Here is a 23,762-nt window from a genome sequence, read left to right as displayed (position 1 = left end):
TGTGAGTAGCACTTTAAGTATACTTTGCTCTGTAACCGCTGCTAGTAATTTATCTGTTTTTTATCACCTTATTTGTTTATATTATTGAGTTAAAAGGTCATTTTTATGTTTAATATTATTATTGTATCAGACTTAACCTGTAGTCGCTTTTTCTTTGGTCATTCTGTGTTTTCTATTTTGTTTTTTAGTTTGTGTTTATGACTGTGTTGTTTTGCAGCTCTTACCCATATGTTACCCTAACCAATTCTACGACTTTATTTAATTTAATTCCTTGGATTAACTCAGATTTGATTAATCTTTTCAAGCAAAGGGATCAGGCTTGGACTATATATCGCAAAACTAAATTGCCAGAGGACTGGGAATCTTATAGACAGCTTAGGAATATGTGTAAAACCAAGACAAGGAATGCAAAATCTAATTACTATAATGATTGTTTTTCTCAAGATTTTCGTAACTCCAGACATTTCTGGAACCATTTAAATAACGTTTTAAATAAGAGAAACAAAACCTCTTTAAAAGAGATAATGATCAATAATGAACATATTTCTGATCCTATTCAGGTATCTTATGCGTTTAATAATTATTTTACTTCCATAGGTACACATTCTACTATTAAATATTCTGATACCTTCTCTTCTAGTGGCTGTTTAAATCAGCTATTTTCTTTCAGTAAAATTTCTCCCTCTGATACTTTAAAAGCAATACGTGGGTTAAAAGAATATAGTTGGCCTGGTCCAGATGGTTTGGAAGCTAAATTTGTTAAACTAGCTTCTCACATCTTAATGTATCCTTTGACTGATTTATTTAATCTATCTTTATCTTCTTGTTCAATGACTTCCATATGGAAATGTGCTAAGACTATTCCTCTTTTCAAAAGTGGTGACCCATCTGATTTGAATAATTACCGTCCAATTTCTATTATTTGTACTGTAGCAAAGGTTTTTGAGAAATTAATTATCTAATCTAATTATATTAATCAGTTTAATATTTTGTCCCCATTTCAGTCAGGTTTTAGACCTAATTTCTCTACCACTACAGCTCTAATGAAATTCACCAGTGATTTGTTTACTTCTTCTGATAAATGTCAAACTACCGGTGCTATCTTTATCGATCTTTCTAAAGCATTTGATATGGTGGATCATTATCTTCTGCTTGATAAGTTACATTCTATAGGTTTTGATCAAAACTCTCTTCTTTGGTTTAATTCTTATCTTCATAATAGACGACAATATGTTTCATTCCAAGGTTTAAACTCGGATTACTTGGTTGTTGACAAGGGTGTTCCCCAAGGATCAACCCTAGGTCCTTTGCTTTTTTGTTTATTTATTAACGACCTTCCCAAAATCTGCTTACATTCGTCTATTCAGCTTTATGCAGATGATACCGTTATTTATTTTTCTCATTCTGATACTTCATATATTCAGTCCTCTTTGCAGTTAGACTTTAACTCATTACAGAATTGGTTTTATAAAAATAAACTCATTCTTAACAAAAAGAAGTCCTGTAGTATGGTGTTTTCTAGAAGATGTCATCGTTCTCACTCTTTTGACTTAGATATTATTTTTAAAGATGGGTCACTCTTATGGAAAGTCGATCGATTCAAATATCTTGGTCTTTGGCTCGATCCTGAATTGTCTTTTAAGCATCACATTGACTATATTACTAAAAAATCATATGGGTGTCTCGGTTCTCTTTATCGCTCAATTAATTGCTTTTCATTTCAAGTCAGGAAAAGATTAATCTCCCAATTAATTCTTCCTATTATTGACTATGCAGACATTATTTATCAAAATACTTCTGATACCAATTTAAAACCTTTAAACATTATTCATAATTCTTTATGTAGGTTTGTTTTGAGATGTCCTTATAGAACTCATCATTGTATGTTGTATGAAGCTCTTGGTTGGCTTCAACCTAAATCCCGAAGGCAATATCATTGGCTTCAGTTTCTTTTCAAGTGTATTTATTTAAATTTTCCTTCTTATTTAAAACAGTTTTTAGTTTCATCTACATCTATTTATTCACTTCGTCATATGCAGTATCCACATTTTTTTATTCCTACAATCCTTACTGAAGTTGGTCGAAGGTCTTTTCAATATAAAGCTCCATATGATTGGAACAATCTTCCTTCTTCCCTTAAATCAATTACATCTTTTCATCTTTTTAGGATTAATTTAATATCTCACTTGAAAACAACCTGTTTATGTTTTTAACTTTAGAGTGAGAATTGTCTATAGGCAATATATATATTTATGTATATGTTATTTTTATTTTTATTTTATTTTATTATTTTTTTTTTTTTGAGCTGTGAATTTTTTGTATGTTTTTTTTTACTTGTGTTGTATTTCGTATTGTTCTATGTATGCGTTATAGAGTCCCCGTCGAAAATGAGATGGAGCATCTCAAGGGGCTTTCCCTCAATAAATAAATTCAAATTTGTGTTGTGATTTTTTTAGTAGCTTGTTCAAAGATCTGTATATCTGAATTTTTCTTTGTTATGATAATGTGCTTTAAAAAACAATGTTATAAAGACAATGACCTAGTGACCAACTAAAGCAAACACTATTCAAAAAATGGTAACCTTCAAATGAAATTCACTAAAACTATGAAAATAAACCTCTGTTAATTCTCAGTGTGAACTTCTGTGTGACAAATAAAGTCAAACTGGGGTGCGTTTCCCAAAAGCATCATTAGCCAACTATGGTCACAACTTCTGTTGAACTCTGTTGGTAACGACTGAACTTGTGACCAAAGTTGGTTTTGGGAAACGCAGCCCTGGTTAGTAATGTGTGAAGCTGGTAATGCTGTGTGTGGAGCTGTTTAATCCTCCTCTGCTTTTATTTCAGTTGATTTCATCTGAGGCTGTGACTGGAAGTCAGTTGTAGTAATTATAAATCATTTGTAATATTATTTCTTAAATGGGAATTCTTGCTTTGATTAAATCTATATCTTTTTGTTTAGATCAAAACTAGAATTTAAATTCATTGACTTTCTTCAACAAGAAAAATATACTTTCGTGCCAGGTTTCATAAAATAGTTTTCATAGAAATATTGTTTAGTGCAAGTTATAAAATATCGATGTGAACCATTAAATGTGAACCTGGACAAATCTGTTTTACATTCAGCACTTGTTTTTTCACAGTCTTGACTGCAAATGTTTGTGATTTGTTTTTATATTATTTTATTTGTTATGTACTATAGATTCTGACAATTCAAACAAAAATCAGGCTCCTGTATTCATGAAATCAATTACTGTCTTTGGTCAAAAATGCAAGTAAATTAAAATGTTATTTGTGTGCTATACTTTTATATTTTTAGTAGCTATATACAGCAAAACTACAGCGCTTCCATTAGACTATTTTTTATGAAGCTGTCAACACTGTAACCTCTGACGACATGCAATCAGTTGATGAACACCCATTCATATGTAGACTATTGTTATTAAATTATATATATAACATTTTTATTTTATTTACAAGTTTTGTGTTTTTCCTGTTTTATTCGTTCAATATTAAGAAATAGGTTTTCAAAAATTGGTTTTCAAGAAAGAATTCAACGCCCCAAAATGTAGTTTGTCTATGTAACAATACGAGGTAACTGTCGCTGTGATATTAAAGACAAACACTAAAGTGCTGGTGTTGAAAAAGGGCTCCAGCAAAGTATTGCAATTAATAAGAAGCCAATTAAATGATTATTTATTAATTTTTACATGTATTTTAAAATGGTTTGAACTGAGGGTGAGAGGGCAGCGAACAAAACCACTTCAACAGAAAACTGTTTTTTTTTTTACTTTTACTTTTTACTCCAAATCTTGTAGTTGCTGATATGTGATGAGACTCACCCTAGTGTCTCCAGTTTACAGTGTGGATCCTCCAGTAGAGCAGACAACAGCTTCACTCCTGAGTCTCCTGGTTTATTATAGTTCAGATTCAGTTCTCTCAGGTGTGAGGGGTTTGATCTCAGAGCTGAAATCAGAGCAGCACAGCCTTCCTCTCCAATACTGCAGTTATTCAGCCTGTAGAGAGTGAAGAACATGAATGATCTCTGAGATTGTGTTTAATCTTTAGGGTGAGAGTGTGTTTGTTTGTGTGTTTGTATGAGCACTACTTTTTCTAAACACCAGGATTGGCACTATGGAGATTTCAACTTGACAGAACAAGCACAAGCTAAGAAACTAATTGAAATGCACTTTACCCACATGATTCCTGATACTGAACTAGTTCATCATTTTCATTCATCAAACCATGTGTAGTACTATATAGACAATAATATTAAAATATGAATAGTAACATTATAGTATAACATATTACTCTGGTGTTTTTGAGGTTGTGAGGTGGTTGAGAGTAGGGCTGGGCGATATGGCAAAAATGTAATCTCGATAATTTTTTCCCCATATTGAACGATGACGATATATATTTCGATATAAGCTGTTGATGTTGCCAGCTTTAAAAAAGTATCCCAACAATGACTAAAGCCACAAAAATCAAAGGATTCATTAAATGACACTTTTAAGTATAGTTTATTAACACAAGCAGATTACAGATTTGGCCTTAAAAATTAAAATAACTTACTAAAATAAATGAAAAAAAAAAAAAAAGTTGTGACAGAGTATGGTAAATGAGAGTAAATGTAAAAAATGTAAACATAAAATTATTGTAAAAACATAATTTGTAACATATTTTTTTATTTATTATTTATTATTATAAACACAATTGTTTATTTTCTCTATTATAGGTTGAGCTATTTAAATTAGAGGCAACCACTGCATTTTGAAACAATCTACAGTATAAATATCAAAAAATTACGACACAGCTCTTTCTTAATCGTATTAAGTGCTGACAATTCAGCCAGAATCAAAGTAGGCTACTCTCTCATTATTCAAAGTGCAAATAGAGACGGAATATTTCAAGCATGATACAGAGCTATAGACATACACAACCTATTATAGTCTACATACTGATAACAGCCTAGATATGTCATTTAGCCTAATTTGCGCGCATTGCGGAGTCACTCTCTAAACAAGGGGGATTAAAATTGCTTTTGAATGCACGTGTGTTTTTTGCTTTCGGTTTCAGTTTTAACAATCGCGCCAAACTCTCAGCTGAGCTGAGAGTCACTTTTCAGATAGTCAAACCACTTACGGAATTCGTGCTACCTGTTTTGTCGACAACTTCAACATCTTTGGATAATAACTCGAGGTTAGTTTCTCTTTCGTCGCTGCTTTCACTCTCTTTTTTTGTCGTCCTGGTGTAAGGTTGCTTCGCAAAGTGCTGTAGGAAATGAACTTTGTACTTTGACGTGCACACGCACGCTGCACGCTGATTGGCCGCTGTCGCATATTTCTGCTGTGTGATTGGCTCTTAGAATAATCCATATCGAGCAAAAAATGTCTAGAGCTTATCATCGTTATTAACATAAATTTTATCGCGATTCGATATGATATCGTTTATCGGCCCAGCCCTAGTTGAGAGGGCAGGGAAATTTGGAAAATAGACATCACTCTATTAAAGTAGCATTTATGAATGCTGTTTCCTCTTAAATAAGTACTCTTCAAACAGATTAAAATATTCAAGTCTTGGTGCCACTGAGTATTTGTAGATCTGTTATTCATGAAATTGATAAATATTTGTCAATTTGTATTTTTGTAATTATTTATCTATATGTTTTATTTTGGATTATGTTATATCATATTATATTTGGACTCGTGTGGTAGTTTACAATGGGGCTAAAGATGCACAGACTCATTTAAAATTATTACAGACTTATGTAGCAAACGAGAATCATTAAAATTACAGACTTATATTTTGAAACAAAGGTCTTGTTTATGTTTTCAGCTTTAACTGGAGCATTTAAAAAAGATGGTATTTGGTGTTAAAAAAATAAATAATCACCATATTTTAATGCAACATATTTAGTAATATGATATCACTCACAAGATATAAACAATCTTTTAATTAAGATAGTATAAAGCCATTTTAAGTTATGGGATCTTCAAGCAGTGTAAGAATCTATCACAATCTTTTTATTTTTATTTAGATGAAATAATTCCTGTTTTTTTGTTTGTTCGTTTGTTTTTTAACCTCTTCAGCTCTGCATCCCCCTCATCAGAGTTATTGAACAGAATTAATAAATTGTGAAGAAGTGAACTAGACATATATGCCATTTGAAAGCTTATAAACTCAACTTTCTTGTCCATCCCATCACTTTTCCATTTATTTTACATAACATAACATAACATAACATAACATAACATAACATAACATAACATAACATAACATAACATATAAATTTGGCTGAATTTGCCCCATATACAATGCCCCCTTCGTGAAGATGACGAAGTAATATTTATATTTATATTCATATCGCTCAAACTGACCAAACATAGATGAGTTATTTATCAAATGAAGCTTGCCTTAACACGTTTATGTTGACTGGTGATTACGTCTTCACGTATTGTGTCATATGTCTGAAAAGCTCCCAATCAGATCTGTCCAAAGACACACAGATCAAACTCCTAGACCAATCCGATCTCGATTTATGTCTTTCCAAACACGAGGGAGGAGGACGCACTGCTCATGAACTGGACACCGGCCCCTAGCGCTCACCGCGATCTTGATCAGAGTTAGGACACTATGGTTTATCAACAAATACTATAATAACTATGAATTATTCCACCCATTTGTTCAAATTTAAGGTGTTTTGTGTAAAATGAGACCATTTTTATCCATTTAGCCCAATGTATGTGGGAATAGGACACTTTTTAATTCAGGGATGCCTTATCTTGCAGAATGGAGACCCCTAGAGGACAAACTGCCTCCCTTCAATTAAATCTCAGTAAAATAAAAATAATAATAATAATAATAATAATTATTATTATTATAATAATAATAAGTTAATCTCAGTTAAATAATAATAAAATTTGATCTTTTATTTGTGTTTATCAAAATATTATGAAAAAATGCAATCAAAAAATAGTAATTATTGCACCCATGTGTTTAAAGAATATGTTAAAAAATTACTATGAAATGAGACCATTTTTATCAATTTACTCCAATGTATGTGAGTCGGTGCTCTTTTGAATTCAGGGATGACAAAATCAGTAAAAAATACAAAATATGCCGCAGAGCTGAAGGAGTTAATAAATCCATTTTACAGTTTACTCAGTTAATAAAAGTGAATTATTTGATCAAAGCAGAATATGGTACAATCATTGCTGAAGGGGTTGTTTTAGACAATAATTAACTAAAACATATTACTTTAGTTGAAATATTTATATCAATATTGTAGAACTATTGCCCCATACTGGTGAGTCTTTTACCTCGAGTGTGACATAAAAAGCTGTTCTTTCCACCTCATATATTTCTATTCTTTCCCTTTGGAAGTTGCATTCAATATTCATTTGTCTGATAACTCTGAGGAGACACGTGTCTTTGTCCCGATTGTACTCTAATACTGGTGTGCAGTAATGAAAGAAGCACTTCTAGATTCTAGCAGTCACTGTAGCTGTGATATTAAAGACAAACACTAAAGGCTTCATCAAAATATTGCAATTAATAAGATGCCAATTGAATTATTTTTATTTACTATTTATTTATTTATTTATTTAAAAAGGGTTTGAACTGAGGGTGAAAGGGCAGCAAACAAAACCACTGCTACAGAAAACACATCTGAGTTTTTACTTTTTACTCCAAACCTTATAGTTACTGAGATGTGATGAGACTCACTCTAGTTTCTCCAGTTTACAGTGTGGATCCTCCAGTAGAGCAGAAATCAGAGCAACACCTTTCTGTGTAATAGGACAGCCGGAAAGACTGCAGAGAATAAACAGAACAACTAAAGATGAGTTATTAGTGCTGGACTCATGTGTCTAATGTAATTGCTGATAAACACAGATGTAATACATATCATAGATATCAATTATTAAACCAGGCACTGAGAGAGACTCAGAGTCAAGTCCCATTTTAATAGACTTCAGACTCAAAATTAAATAAATTCACATTTGACTCAAAAAATAGGACCCAAATATTCCCATAAATATTCCCCAAAATGACTTGAGTCTTAACCCTGAACTATATTTTAATTTGTATTCAGCCCGTTTATTGTGCAGCAGTACATTTACATTTAGTCATTTAGCAGACGTTTTCATCCAAAGCGACTTACAAATGAGGAAAATGAAAGCAATCAGAATCAACAAAAGAGCAATGATATGCAAGTAATATTACAAATCTCACTAATTCCAAAACGTCAGTTTAGAACTAGTAACGAAGGAAAGTTGAGTTGCTTCATTAAAAGCCTATGATTACTGTATTAAAACCTCACTGTATCATGTTTGAGTATTATGAGAGAGAGAGATGGACTGAGCAAGTGATTAACGGACCTGCATCTGATTCATTATTCATATTCACGATCATATGACATTAGTTTAAAAGTTTACTGAAGAAAATATTAACATCCATTCTTCTGTTAAAGGTGATTTTGCTGCTCAGTCCATTTATTCGCTGTGGCAAACTGTTGTTGAAGCTAAACATAACTTCCGCTTAAATTTTCAGTTTAAAAGTCCCAAAGTCACATTTAACTGTTCACTCATAAAACAGTCTCTTGTCGCCATCTAAAGGCGGAACAATGTAACGTTAACTAAAATCACCATCACGAACACAGGCACGCTTCTTAATACTAAACAATTATCATTAAATACATTATTTAAAATATAGTTTACATTTTTATTTATTGAGTAATAATAGTTAATAAACAACAACAACAAAAACAGCTATCAAAAAGTTGCTAGAAAAGAGTAAAGGCAGCTTTCTGATATACAGCATTGAATTGACATAAACATGCTACATAAACTATCTTCTTCTCTGGAACAAATAATAGATAAATGAGACCAAAGACTGCCCCTTAGATTTACTTACAACGAATTACATGTCATGTGTAACCCAGGGCTGCCAACTTTTGAGTTCAGCTTGGAGTGAGTATTCCCACAGTGTCTTTAGGGGGGTCCGGGAGCATGCTCCCCCGTAAGAAAATTTTGTACATTTTACAGTTAAATTCATCTATCTGGTGCACTTTGAGAGTTCACAATTCAGAGCTCCAATACTTTTGTTGTAATTTCTACACTTACAAGCAGGGCCTAAAACTTTTTGCCATATCTGCCATTTTATTCATGATACAAACAACATTTTTTGGTGATTTGAGAGAATTTACCAGCCATAAATATATTTTTTTTTTCTGGCAATGAAACTGTTTTTGCAATTAAAAAATAATAATAAATTGAAAATTAGAACTAAACACTGCATTTTAAATCATGATACAAAAAAGGTGCTACACACATGTTCGCATGAGCAGTTTTTTTTTTATTAAAATTTGATCTGACTTCAGCATTGTGAAATTATTTGTTATTTTTTTTATATATTTATAAAAATGTCATACTGTGTTTTTATCACGAAATAACGTAAAATAACTGCTGCAGTGCTGCAAAACTATTTACTTTTCTTGTTGTGGTAAAAAGTTATGTGCAGTAAAAGAATTCCTAGATTTAGTCATTATAAATAATTGCAACTGCATTTAAAACAATATATATTTTGACACGAAAATTCAAATATTTTTCTGTAGTCTGCTGTTCTGAGGAATTATATTTTTCTCATATTCGAAAATTAATCCTTCATTCATGAGGGATTTATCACTCCCGAAATTCTGCTTCTTGTACCGGATATACAGCTGTTAGCAGAACGAAAAACATAACTTTTATTCAAATTCTAAACGGATTATACGTAGCCTTGGTGTGCGCAATAGCCCTTCCTTGATAATCACTAAAATGTGTCGCTGCAGTTAATCGCAAAAGTCCTTTTATTATCAATGAACCGCTTATTTACAGTGAGAGTCCACAACAGTGTTGCCAGATTGGAAATGTCCAAGTATCGTACCAAAAGCTCAAAATTATCGTATTTGGGAGAAAATTATCGTATTTGAGTCAAACGTTCAAAATAAAGATATTTATCTAGATGTTACAGCTGTAGCGCTTTCAACCCTTTCATTCCCTTTACCTCTGAGTTCGTATGAATAAACTTTGTTTTATCAACTATTGTGAGCTATGTGTGCCTATTTACTCACTTCAACGTATTCTGTGTAACTGTGTTTGCTACTTAACTCCTTGGGTCCCTTAAATTTAAAATAAAAATCACCTAAACATTTATGAATTAGGATTTTAGAATTTACCTTCTGTTAATAAAGTAATTAAATCTCAAATAATAATAAATTGAAAACACTCAAGTATACTGTAAGTTAAATGACAATTTACTGAAAAATATTGTAAGGATCAAGTTTCAGGATTTGTTAAAAAATGTAAAATAAAATAACAGTTATGAAAATAAGCAATAGGAATTTCAACAATTCACAGATGTATCAAAAAAATAAATCAAATACACATTTCACATATTCACGTTTTTGTAAATAGTTATTTGTTTCCCTCTTTTTAGATATACTTTAAACTTGAGTCCCCAAACTCTCACTCAAATTCAAAATACTCTTTAACCAAATACTAAGCCGGCAATATGAGCTCACACTTAACCTTATTCAATCGGTAAGTCTTTCATTGTCACGTTGCAGGCCTGTTTGATGCTGGGGTACGTTGTGGTCAACAAACAAACAAAAGACCGCTTCACTCAACACTGAGCAACAAACAAAAAAAAAATACCTTAATATCCCCAATCCGAAGAGCGTGTTTCACCTCACGACGTTGAATGTCCGTCAACCCCACGATCGCGGCGATTTCCTTATAAGGCCACAGGAATTCCGAGCACTCACGTTAACTCAAGTCATCTGGACTCATCCTCATCTGAAACTGCCACGAATCCTCATGCTGACGACTCGCCAACTAAACACACAATCCATCCGGGCAAGATAGACACTGTTTAGTCTCTATAAATAGTCCATTCGCTGTACTAGTAAATGGAGGCTAGAATAAATACAACCAGAACTATTTTGTGGAGAAATAATTCTTACCCGTCTCTGTAGTATAAGTTTCTGTTCTCGTTTTGACAACACACTAACTACATTAACTATTGAAACACATTATAGCATTAGTTATACTATATATTTTGTGAAACAATATCACACTAGATGAGCGCACGCTCTTCTCTCGTGCTCTCCCGATTCTTCCTCGTTCAACTTTGCCCTCAATTCTTCCCGCCCCCTTCACCTTAATCTAGAGCATTGATTGGACACCCAACATGGACAAGTGAATTCGATTGGATAAACAATAGAAATATCAAAATACAAAAATAATAAATATCAACTTAATTAACATAGAACTTATTCACACCCATATACATTTATAAAATGCTCCTGAAATATAAACATGTATATAAAAAAAAACCTTGTAAATTATTACACTGGGTTACACCCTCCCCTTTCTAATTGTCTGAATGTCCTCATCAGACATTTAAATCAAAACTTTACGTCTATACCTCGTTATTCATTTAGTTATTTTAACTCTGACCTACTTTAATAATAACCCCTCTATGAATTATTTCAATTGGGTGGTCACTACTTCTTCCAGGTTCGTCATAAGTCAGTCTTATAACAGGCTTCACAGGTCTCTTACTATGGGATCTCTGACTAGAAGGTATAACCGCTTTTGGTCTTGCACACTTCCTTTCAGAGATAGTCACAGTGTCTGGTTCAACTTCGGAGTCTGACTCTGATTCACCAACAATGTCGTTGTCAGTGCACTCTTCCTCAGCCTGATTACTTCCCTCCTGATCAGTATCACCGGCTACTTGCTCATTTGCACTGCTATCCGGAGATCTGTCTCTTGTCATCTTATTTTTCAACAACTTGTGCACGTACTTCTGGTAAGGCACATTAAACCTTTCACACTCTGACCCTGAGGATTCTGTCATCTCAGGTAAGTGGTTTTGGGTTTCTTTTAGCACCTCTTTGTTTGTTTGGTTTGAGTTTGAATGTTTTCTTCTCTTTTCAGACGATGCATATCCTGGACTCTCCAGCATTCTCACAGACTGTCCAATGGGTAAGAGGTGATCTCGATGGATGGTTTTTACTCCTCTACCATGTTCAGGTTTCACCTTATACACTGGTAAGTTGGGCATTTTGTCAACCACAACATAAGGCAAAGAACTCCATCGACTCTGAAGTTTGTGTTTTCCTCTCAGTCCTAGATTCTTCACCAACACTCTATCACCAATGTCCAAAACCTGGAATCTAACTCTGCTGTCATAAGCTCTCTTGTTTCGTTGGTGAACTTTGTTTGAAGCTTCAGAGGCTAGTTGATAAGCTTCTTTTAGATCTCTTTTCAGCTTGGCAACATACTGAGAATGTTGTCTTTCCTCTGTTCCATCAGCAGACGTTTGAAAACAAAGATCAACCGGGAGTCTTGCTTCCCTTCCAAACATTAGGTAATAGGGAGAGTACCCTGTAGCATCACTTTTGGTACTGTTATAGGCATGGACCAAATACCCCACATGCTGACTCCACTGACGTTTTTTCTCATGTCCCAAGGTTCCCAACATCGAGAGCAAGGTCCGATTAAACCTCTCAGGCTGAGCGTCACCTTGAGGGTGATATGGAGTGGTACGTGATTTTCGAATCCCCAAGAGTAGCAAGAGCTCTTTAATTAAATGACTCTCAAAGTCTCGCCCTTGGTCGGAATGGATCCTCCCAGGTAAGCCATAATGCACAAAATACTTGTCCACTAAGATTTTGGCTACAGTGCGAGCTGTCTGATTCCTTGAGGGAAACGCCTGGGCGTACCGTGTAAAATGATCTGTGACTACCAAGATGTTACTTATTCCTTTGGAGTCAGGCTCAAGTGAGAGAAAATCTATGCAGACCAGATCCATCGGTCCATTGCTGGTAATTTGGTGCAAAGGCGCTGCTTTACCGCATGGTGTTTTGCGAGTAATACACTCTCCACAATTCTTGATGTATTGTTCCACCTCATAAGCCATTTTGGGCCAGTAAAATCTACTCCTGATAAGATCGGTGGTTCTTTCTATGCCCAGATGACCCATGTCATCGTGCAACAACCTGCACACATCCTCCCTGAATTCAGCAGGCAGGACAAGTTGGGAAACTTCTTCTCCAGAGGGTGTTTTACTGTTTCGAAAAAGCAACCCTTCTTTAATTGTAAGCTTATTCTCCTCACGTTTCATGAGCCACAACTCAGAATTCACCTTCACTTCAGTAGGCCATGTCCCTTGCTTCAAAGCTTCAATTACTTTCCTCAGGACAACATCATTCTTTTGGGCTCTCGCCAAATCAGCTATGGATTTCTGCTCCAAGAAGTCACATTCCAGTTGAACCGGGAAAGCATACGCATCAGGAATACACTCAGGTGAAGCTGCTAGTTGTTCTACATACCTAGGTGACTTGTTGAGCTTTAAGTCAACATGAACTTCCTGGCATATGGCCCTTACATCGGTCTCAGAGATGCTTTGCCAAACCTCAGATTTTTCCTCATCTGCCAGATTACGAGACAGCAAATCTGCGTCAGTATTGTTCTTGCCTGGTCTGTACAACACATCAAAGTCATAGGTGGATAGTGCAGACAGCCAACGATGTCCAGTGGCACTGAGTTTAGCCGTGGTAAGAACGTACGTAAGTGGATTATTATCCGTACGTACGGTGAATCTTGCTCCATATAGATAATCGTGGAATTTATCCACGACTGCCCATTTCAAGGCAAGAAATTCCAACTGGTGAATAGGATATTTCTGCTCTGAATTACTCAGTTTTCTACTAGCAAATGCTACAGGCTGCAGACCAGATGAATGCTCCTGATATAATACAGCACCTAGCCCTTTTAGACTGGCATCTACATGCAAAATGTAGGGTTTGTATGGGTCTGCAAAAGCTAAGACTGGGGCATTAGTTAGACACTGAATGATCTGCTTAAAGGCATCGGTGCATGACTGGTTCCATCTGTCTCCGAAGGGCTCAGACTCTTTCAGGTAAGCCTTAGATCGATCTTTTTCACACTTTTTACCTCGCTGGGTAGGGGCATAACCTTTCGTGAGCTCAGTAAGGGGACGGACAATTGCAGCGTAGTTGGCTATGAACCTACGATAATATCCACAGAAGCCAAGAAAAGATCTCAAGGACTTAAGGTCGGTAGGTTGTGGCCATGTGCTGACTGCCTTGACCTTATCAGGGTCTGTTGCCACGCCTTCAGCAGATACTATATGTCCAACATACTTTACTTTGGTCTGGCAGAATTGGCATTTGTCCAATGACACTTTTAGTCCCACTTCTTCTAGCCTGTCCAGAACCTTCAGAAGTCTTTCTTCGTGCTCTTCTAACGACTTCCCAAAGACAATCAGGTCATCAAGGTATACAAGGACTTGAAGCAGGTTCATATCCCCAACAGCTTTTTCCATCAAGCGTTGGAAAGTCGCAGGTGCCCCAGTAATGCCCTGTGGCATACGCTCGAATTGATAGAATCCTAAGGGGCATATAAAGGCAGTTTTTTCCTTATCCTCTTCAGACATAGCTATTTGGTAATAGCCACTTCTGAGGTCAAGGACGGAAAACCATCTACTCCCTGATAAACAGTCTAACGCATCATCAATGCGCGGAGTAGTATACTGGTCAGGCACTGTACGAGCATTAAGTGTGCGATAGTCGATGCACATTCTTACGCTTCCATTTTTCTTTCTGGCGATTACAATAGGGGAGGCGTAGGGGCTTCGTGATTCCTTGATGATGCCGGATTTCATAAGCTCCTGAATGTGTCTTCGAACATCATCGATATCTGCAGGAGCCAGGCGCCTAGAGCGCTCACGAAAGGGCCTAGTATCGGATAGCCGAATATGGTGTTCCACTCCTTTCGCCAAACCCACGTCCCACTCGTGAAGCGAAAACACATTAGCTCTTTCCAACAATGCTTGCCTTAGCCTTTGCTTCCATGTCTCAGGAATTGGGGAATCTCCAAAGTTAATAAGCTTTGTATCGAACTCTCCTGTCTTTGGGGCGGATGTTACTGGATCTGCTGGATGTAAGTGACCAACCACTGTTCCTACTGGAATCACGGTGTCCTTCAGGGATTCATTGTGCATCAGTACTGGGAAATGGTGGACATCCATTTCGGAATGTGGCACTACCATGGGCTGCAGTAACACTCCAACTGGCAGAGTGGCCTCTGGAGAAGCCTCTACCAACAGAACCTCTTCTCCTAATGGTTCATTTAACTCTACCCCACAGATCGCCACGCAATCCCCTCCTGCGGACAAGGACAAGGGGCCAGGACCAAGCCACCTTACACTGCCCACTCCGTCTTCACCAGAGATCTTAGCAGGGTCACATGACAATTCTTCGGAAACTGAACTCACATTTATGCCCAAGGTCTGTGCAATGTCCACTCCAGTACTTTCTCTACACAAACGAGCCAAACGCTTGAAAAGGTTAGCATTGGTACCCAAAATAACTGGTGTTTGATCTGGACTACACGGTCCTGGGCAGATTAAGGCCAAGACTGAAAGGGTTTCCTGAGTTCCTGTGATTTTGCTAGGGAACTCAACATCTACCATCACGTAACCCAAGTAAGGGTAGCTAGACTCACTTAAACCCCATATGGCCAAACCTGTGACAGGGTGAATGGGAACATCAGACAGATGCTGCTTGTACCATGCTTCGAAGATGATGGTTACTTGTGAACCACTGTCTAATAAGGAATCACATTCATGTCCATTTACCTTTATCTGAACAACCGACATTGGACCAACCAAACCTTCTGGAAGGTGCCTTTGTTTTTGTATGTCTACAGCACTCCTCTTTACTGAACAGTTGGTTGTACTGTCTTTTGGCTCAGGTGAATGCGAGTCTTTACTTTTGGCTTTTTTCAGCGACTGGATTAATCTTCGAACAACTTTTGCTTGGTTTTCAGCATTTCTGCATTTTGCGGCGAAGTGTCCACTTTCTCCACAGCGGTAGCAGTAATATTCATCTGGATCACTGTACGTGGTCGGCTTATATGTACCAGTGAAATTTCTAGAAGTCTCCACAGGCAAGGAGGAGACAGAGGCAATGGGCTTTTTACTTTGAACTTTCTGCTGCAATCTTTTGACCTGTTTTTTTAGTGCAGTCACTTCAGGGTCGGGGCAATTTTCTAAGGTTGTAGCTTTCATGACTGGACCAGCAGACGCTTCTTCTTTCACAACTCCATATGGCGTGGCTGCCATAGAAGCGAACATAGCTTTCAGTTCCTTCAACTCAGTTTTTAAAGTCTGAATTTCTGTCTGCTTATTGTCTACCTCTGCTTTAACATGGATTTTATGCACAGTTGAGTTTAACTTAGTCCTAGATGCCTCGTATTCTTCCTCACTGCGAATCTCAGTCAAAAGCTCCAAAAAGGATGGAGGATTTACCTTCCTTTCCCTCAACTTGAGATTAACCAACATAAGATCAGCAGCAACTGCTCCTCGAAGTAACTGTTCCACTCTTGCACGGTTTGCAGCGGCAACCGACAGACCACCTCGCTTTATGACTTTGGTCAACGCCTGTTCCAACCTTTTAAGGAAGTCTGACAGTTTTTCACTGGGCTGTTGCTGCATCAAACGAAAAGCAATATAAAGCTCTTCCCCTGATTCTGCAGAACCAAAGGCACTTTCAATAGCCTCTAAACATTGTTCTGGCTTGAGATCAGCAGTGGTTACACGAGCAGCTTTTATTATTGCCAAGGCTGGACCTCGTAGACTCTCCATAATCCGACGTCTTTTTTCTTTGTCTGAGCAATCACTTTCTTCCACCATGAGACGAGCTTGCTCCAGCCAATGTTCTAAAGGCTCTTCTCCGGCAGGAGTTGGCACAGTCCCAGAAAAAACACGGAGGCGGCGATAACTGCTGCTATCGCTCACTGGTTTTTCTATTTTAGCTAGCAGATCCCCCACGGCACGAATAATGGACTCAGCCGAGCCATCATGTGCGCCCAACAACTCCTGAACATTGCTATCATCCACAGCGGTAGATGAATCATTTTGCTCTGCACTAGAAGGAGCACTTGGTGAAACTGGACTTCGGGTCACCATGACAATCGGCCAGGCTACCATTCCACCTGTGGGAAGTATTTCAGGAGGGATTTTAGAAGGATCTACAACTTCTTTGCATTCACATAAAACAGTCAAACTATCCAGTTTGCTGTTGTACATGCGTCCTCTCACACGCACTCGCCCCAGACATTTAACAGATTGGAGGGTGTCTTCTATTTGAGAAATATCTACTTCTTCAGGGACAATGACCATCAGCGCATGTGCGTCATTAAGCATTTCTCCTCGACACCATCCTTTAAGCTCATCCACCAGCCCAGGATATATTGAATAAGCAGTCATGGTCACTCTGTGCTAACTAGATGATCACTGAGACTTACTTTTGTTTCTTCTTTTACAGCACACAACTGTAACGGGACACGCAAGGAATCCCAGCGGTGCCTCCAATTTATGTAGCGCTTTCAACCCTTTCCTACATGGTTAGATAATGGAGCGCTCTGAGTTCGTATGAATAAACTTTGTTTTATCAACTATTGTGAGCTATGTGTGCCTATTTACTCACTTCAACGTATTCTGTGTAACTGTGTTTGCTACTTAACTCCTTGGGTCCCTTAAATTTAAAATAAAAATCACCTAAACATTTATGAATTAGGATTTTAGAATTTACCTTCTGTTAATAAAGTAATTAAATCTCAAATAATAATAAATTGAAAACACTCAAGTATACTGTAAGTTAAATGACAATTTACTGAAAAATATTGTAAGGATCAAGTTTCAGGATTTGTTAAAAAATGTAAAATAAAATAACAGTTATGAAAATAAGCAATAGGAATTTCAACAATTCACAGATGTATCAAAAAAATAAATCAAATACACATTTCACATATTCACGTTTTTGTAAATAGTTATTTGTTTCCCTCTTTTTAGATATACTTTAAACTTGAGTCCCCAAACTCTCACTCAAATTCAAAATACTCTTTAACCAAATACTAAGCCGGCAATATGAGCTCACACTTAACCTTATTCAATCGGTAAGTCTTTCATTGTCACGTTGCAGGCCTGTTTGATGCTGGGGTACGTTGTGGTCAACAAACAAACAAAAGACCGCTTCACTCAACACTGAGCAACAAACAAAAAAAAAATACCTTAATATCCCCAATCCGAAGAGCGTGTTTCACCTCACGACGTTGAATGTCCGTCAACCCCACGATCGCGGCGATTTCCTTATAAGGCCACAGGAATTCCGAGCACTCACGTTAACTCAAGTCATCTGGACTCATCCTCATCTGAAACTGCCACGAATCCTCATGCTGACGACTCGCCAACTAAACACACAATCCATCCGGGCAAGATAGACACTGTTTAGTCTCTATAAATAGTCCATTCGCTGTACTAGTAAATGGAGGCTAGAATAAATACAACCAGAACTATTTTGTGGAGAAATAATTCTTACCCGTCTCTGTAGTATAAGTTTCTGTTCTCGTTTTGACAACACACTAACTACATTAACTATTGAAACACATTATAGCATTAGTTATACTATATATTTTGTGAAACAATATCACACTAGATGAGCGCACGCTCTTCTCTCGTGCTCTCCCGATTCTTCCTCGTTCAACTTTGCCCTCAATTCTTCCCGCCCCCTTCACCTTAATCTAGAGCATTGATTGGACACCCAACATGGACAAGTGAATTCGATTGGATAAACAATAGAAATATCAAAATACAAAAATAATAAATATCAACTTAATTAACATAGAACTTATTCACACCCATATACATTTATAAAATGCTCCTGAAATATAAACATGTATATAAAAAAAAACCTTGTAAATTATTACACTGGGTTACACCGCTATTTATCCTTTTCAGCACTCATGCTAAACTATCTTACCCGAGTCAAACGTTCAAAATACAGCTATTAGTCTAGATGTTACAACTATTTATCCTTTTCAGCACTCATTTTCTATACTTTATTGTTAAACTAACAACCTCAGTTTTGAAACAACTGACCTAAGTGCGACAGGAACGTTAACTTGTGCTCGTGAGAGAGAGCCATTCTCCACGATGATATTGGTTGAGAAGACGTAAGAACGGATGAAAGACATGCGTAACGCCACGTTCACGTCTCCTCACAATCATGCAGGTAGACGTAGGATCCACACAGCTAGATCTTTGAGAATAGAAGCTCTATAATTACAACGACCATGGTGTCACAAAATTCTGAAATTATCGTACATTGTGGTATTATTGATCGTACATCGTACAGAGGTCAAAATTATGGTACAAATACGATAATTATCGTACGTCTGGCAACACTGGTCCACAAGTGCAATCTGGCATTTAGAGGTGAGCGAATTCAGAACACAATGGCCAATCACAGGCGTTCTAGATCAATATAAATGTCTGTGATTGGCTACATTGCTCAGCGCTACGAAAACACTGTCTTTTGGCGATTTCAAGAGCACAAACACAAATACGCCCTGGAGCGAAAAGTGAAAAGTGTCAATTGCGTGAGTCTCACACTGAATATGTGAGAGGTGGCAGCCCTGTCTAACCATAGACATAATATGAATTACATGTCATGTGTAACAAACAGAATTAATGATTTTAATAGAGCAAGAGCAGACGTTTCAGCCATCCAGCTATTCTCAATGCTCATTAACCAGAAGTGGAAAGTAACGAATTACATTTACTCGCGTTACTGTAATTGAGCAGGTTTTTTGTGTACTTCTACTTTTTAAAGTAACTTTTAAATATTGTAATTTTACTTTTACTTAAGTACGTTTTCATTTAAATATTCTTATTAACTACATTTTAAATATCATCCGTTACTAAAAAAACACGCATAAGTCCGCTATTGATTCACAAACTATGCGCGTTCTCTGGGCTCTGATCCCTATCGTATTTTTGCGTCAAAACATTTGCATAGTTGTCCAAATTATTGTCCTGTGAGTGTTTTATAATGAATGCTCACCCATAGAAGAGGAGTGAGGCTCTGTGTTTATGAGCATCAGGCGCGCACTGACAGTTCAATGATTGTGTCTGTGTCGAACCTTCACATCGATGCGTTTCAACAGATTTAGAATGTATTTGCTGTAGTTTGAATTCGTATGTTAATTTTTTAATGGAAACAGTAGATATTCAGTCAGTCAGGTTCAAAGGGATAGGTTTAGTGGTCTTTTGGCATCTCCCTGTCCTGTTTGGTAAGGCAGGTTCACTTATTTAAGAAAAAGTTCTCTGGAGTTGTAAATACTGTCTTCAGTAAGGAATTCAGGTGCTTTAAATCTGTATATATAATTTTAAAAAGTTAGAATTTAGCAGAGGTTTTCTTTAAAGGTTATAAGGTATATTTAAAGTTTTATTTTAAAGTTTGTTTGAATTTTAAGTTTTTTATAAGATGCAGTAGAAGAATAGTAAGGCAAAACAAATGTTTTGGTTAATAAAAAAGACTTAAAAATAAATACTTTTCTCTTTACTGCAGAAGTAAATAAATAAATAAGATAATAATAAATAAGAGGACATGTCTGGCATATCAACATTCAGTGGTTGTGATGTTTAAAGCTTTATGGGATTATTTGCCTAAAAATTTCCCTAAATGTTTTATATGGTTATTTTTTTATTGTATCTTATTTATTTGTTTTTATTGCACTTTAATTTGTAAAGTTGTTTCCTCAAATAAAAACAACCAGGTTGAGAATTATATCCCCTTGTTCTTTTTTTTTTTTTTTTGAATAACACTAGAATCCCCCACCCAGCACTGCTGTTAAAAAAAAATAATAATACTGACTAAATTTAACTCAGAGTAAAATTTTATGAGTTACTTTTTTCTTTTACTTGAGTAGATTTTTTGACCAGTACTTGTACTTGTACTTAAGTAAAATTTCATTGAAGTAACAGTACTTTTACTTGAGTAGCATATTTTATTACTCTTTCCACCTCTGCTAATAACTTATGAATTATTAGATTGAATTTAAGTTTTTTTTTTTTTTTTTTTCAAAAAATCTGAATGTAACTTTTAAGTGATTGGAAATGATCCCAATTCCAATATTTATAATATCAGAGAGTCACAACCCTGTTCCTAAAGGCATATTGACTTTGCACAGATTAGACAAATCTCTCTAATCAAACACTTGATTCAACTCATCAGGTCATTAGTAGAGCGCTTTATGATGATAGCTGAGTGTCAAATAAGAAAGACCTTCAAATATACAGTAACACAGAGAAACACAAACCTATACCGTATAAAACAATGCCAATAAAACAAAGACACTGTAAAATACTCACTCAGCATTTCTAGATGCTTTGATCACTGGCAGCAGCCTCAGGAGACATTCTTCTGATCGATCATATTTACTCAGTATAAACTCATCCAGCTCTTCTTCTGAGTTCAACAACACAAACACCAGAGCCGACCACTGAGCAGCAGACAGAGAGACTCCAGAGAGACAATTGGCTCCAAAGACATCTTGTCTATCTTTTCTGCTGAGGTATTTCTGGACTTCCTGCTCTAGTGAGCGATCATTCAGTTCATTCAGACAGTGGAACAGATTGATGGATTTCTCTGGAGAGGGATTCTCTCTGATCTTCTGTTTAATGTATTCAGCTGTTTCCTGATTGATATCAGAGCTGCTTACTGTCTTTCTCAGGAGGCCTTGTAAGAGAGTCTGATTAGACTCTAGTGAGAGACCTAGAAGGAACCGGAGGAAAAGGTCCCAGTGTCCGTTCTCACTCTGTAAGGCCTTGTCCACTTCTCTCTTCAGTAAACTGGTCATTGGTGACCTGAACTCATTCCTCAGTCCTGTGTTTTGTTCAGAAAAGGACAGCAGCTTGAATAAAGCAGCAAGAAACTCCTGAATACTCAGATGAACAAAGCTGTACACCTTCCCCAGCTGCAGTCCAAACTCCTCTCTGAAGATCTGGGTACAAACTCCTGAGTACACTGACACTTCTCTGACATCAATGCCGCTCTCTTTCAGGTCCTTTTCATAGAAGATCAGGTTCCCTTTTTCCAGCTGTTCAAAAGCCAGTTTTCCTAGAGACAGAATAGTCTTTCTAGCCTGATCAGGATTGATTTCATATTTCCCATCATACTTCTGTGTCTTCAGTTTGGTCTGAAAGATCAGGAAGTGTGTGAACATTTGTGTGAGAGTCTTGGGAATCTCTGCTCTCTCTGCTTTACCCATCATCCTCTCTAGAACAGCGGCTGAAATCCAGCAGAAGACTGGTATGTGACACATGATGAACAGACTTCTTGATGATCGGATGTGTGTGACGACTCTATCAGCCAGACTCTGATCATTTATTCTCTTCCTGAAATATTCCTCCTTCTGAGGGTCGTTGAATCCTCGTACCTCTGTGACCTGGTGGACACACTCAGGAGGGATCTGATTGGCTGCTGCTGGTCGAGAGGTGATCCAGAGGAGAGCAGAAGGAAGTAGATTCCCCTTGATGAGGTTGGTCAGCAGCACATCCACTGAGGCTGATTCTGTTACATCAGACAAGCTCCGATTGTTTTGGAAATCTAGACGTAGTCGACACTCATCCAGACCATCAAATATGAACATGACTTTGTAGTCTTCATAATCTGATGACTTAAATTCTTTGGTTTCTGTGTGAAGGTGGTTTAGAAGATCCACAAGACTGAGATTTTTCTGTATCAAGTTCAGCTCCCTGAAAGGAAGTGGAAATATGAAATGAACATCCTGATTGGTTTTTCCTTCAGCCCAGTCCAGAATGAACTTCTGCACAGAGACTGTTTTTCCAATTCCAGCGACTCCTTTAGTCAGCACAGTCCTGATGGGTTTGTCTTGTCCAGGTGAGGGTTTAAAGATGTCATTGCAGTTGATTGGTGTTTCCTGTGTCTCTGGTCTCCTGGACACTGTCTCAATCTGTCTCACCTCATGTTCATTATTGACCTCTCCACTGCCTCCCTCTGTGATGTAGAGCTCTGTGTAGATCTCATTCAGACGTGTTGAGTCTCCATGATTGGACATTCCTTCACTGATTCTCTGATATTTGTCCTGGAGTCTGGATTTGAGTTTTTGTTGATACACAGGCATCAGTTCTGAGCAAAGGAAATAACTGTTGTTATCGGCAGAGCAATGTTTTAGAAATGTATTTTTCGGTTTGATATGTTAGATGTGTCGTGACATTCAGGAACATTAGCGACTGAAGACAGAAGGTTGATCATAAAAATACAGGCTATAATCTGCTGATCCAGAGCTCTTACTGGTCTGTAGTGTGTTAGCGAGGTCTGTCTGGTTCATCTTCCTCAGGATGAGCAGTGTGATCTTCAGAAGCCCCTCTCTGACTCTGTTATGACCCTCATCATCATAATGGTCTCTTTCAGAGCATTCTGGGTAATCTGGACTCAGTAGTCTCTTAAAACTTTTTAACTCAGAGACGATTCTGTGCTCAATCTCCTGAAATCATAGTAAATATTCAAACAATAAACATCCATTCAGTCACAGAGAAGGTGAACCAAAGGATCAATACACAAGAGTTAGAGCATGAATACTTATAAACATCACTGAATTATATCACACCTGATAATAACTTCCACTGTATGCTCAAACATCAGCGTCTACAGATACTGAGGTTAAAAGAGGGAGTTTGACTGGATTGTCTGTTTGCTAGATTGATGTTCATCTTTGTGCAGCAGTCAGGTTACATATGGATTCATCTTCTCTACTTTAGTAACCTAATATCTTACGTGTGTTAGAAAGTAAATATGACTATTAAAGAGAAAATTTCACAGATTTC

General features: G+C 36.8%; 1 protein-coding gene across 1 annotated transcript in view; it reads right to left on the bottom strand.

Annotated features, from left to right (window-relative positions):
• Nucleotides 1-23,393, bottom strand: part of LOC141338965 (protein NLRC3-like) — a 51,542-nt gene extending 28,149 nt beyond the window's left edge. The window contains exons 1-3 of the mRNA XM_073844578.1: nucleotides 23,230-23,393; nucleotides 21,285-23,064; nucleotides 3,842-4,015 (exon numbers count right to left, since the gene is read on the bottom strand). Of these exons, the coding sequence (XP_073700679.1) occupies nucleotides 3,842-4,015; nucleotides 21,285-23,064; nucleotides 23,230-23,266 (1,991 nt within the window). The 5' untranslated portion in view covers nucleotides 23,267-23,393. The remainder of the gene's footprint in view (nucleotides 1-3,841; nucleotides 4,016-21,284; nucleotides 23,065-23,229) is intronic.
• Nucleotides 23,394-23,762: the final 369 nt, after the last annotated feature.

Source organism: Garra rufa, chromosome 7 (genome assembly GCF_049309525.1).
Source record: "Garra rufa chromosome 7, GarRuf1.0, whole genome shotgun sequence".
Lineage (NCBI taxonomy): Eukaryota > Metazoa > Chordata > Actinopteri > Cypriniformes > Cyprinidae > Garra > Garra rufa.
The sequence above is the reverse complement of the archived record's forward strand: the minus strand, read 5'-3'. Positions and strand labels throughout refer to the sequence as shown.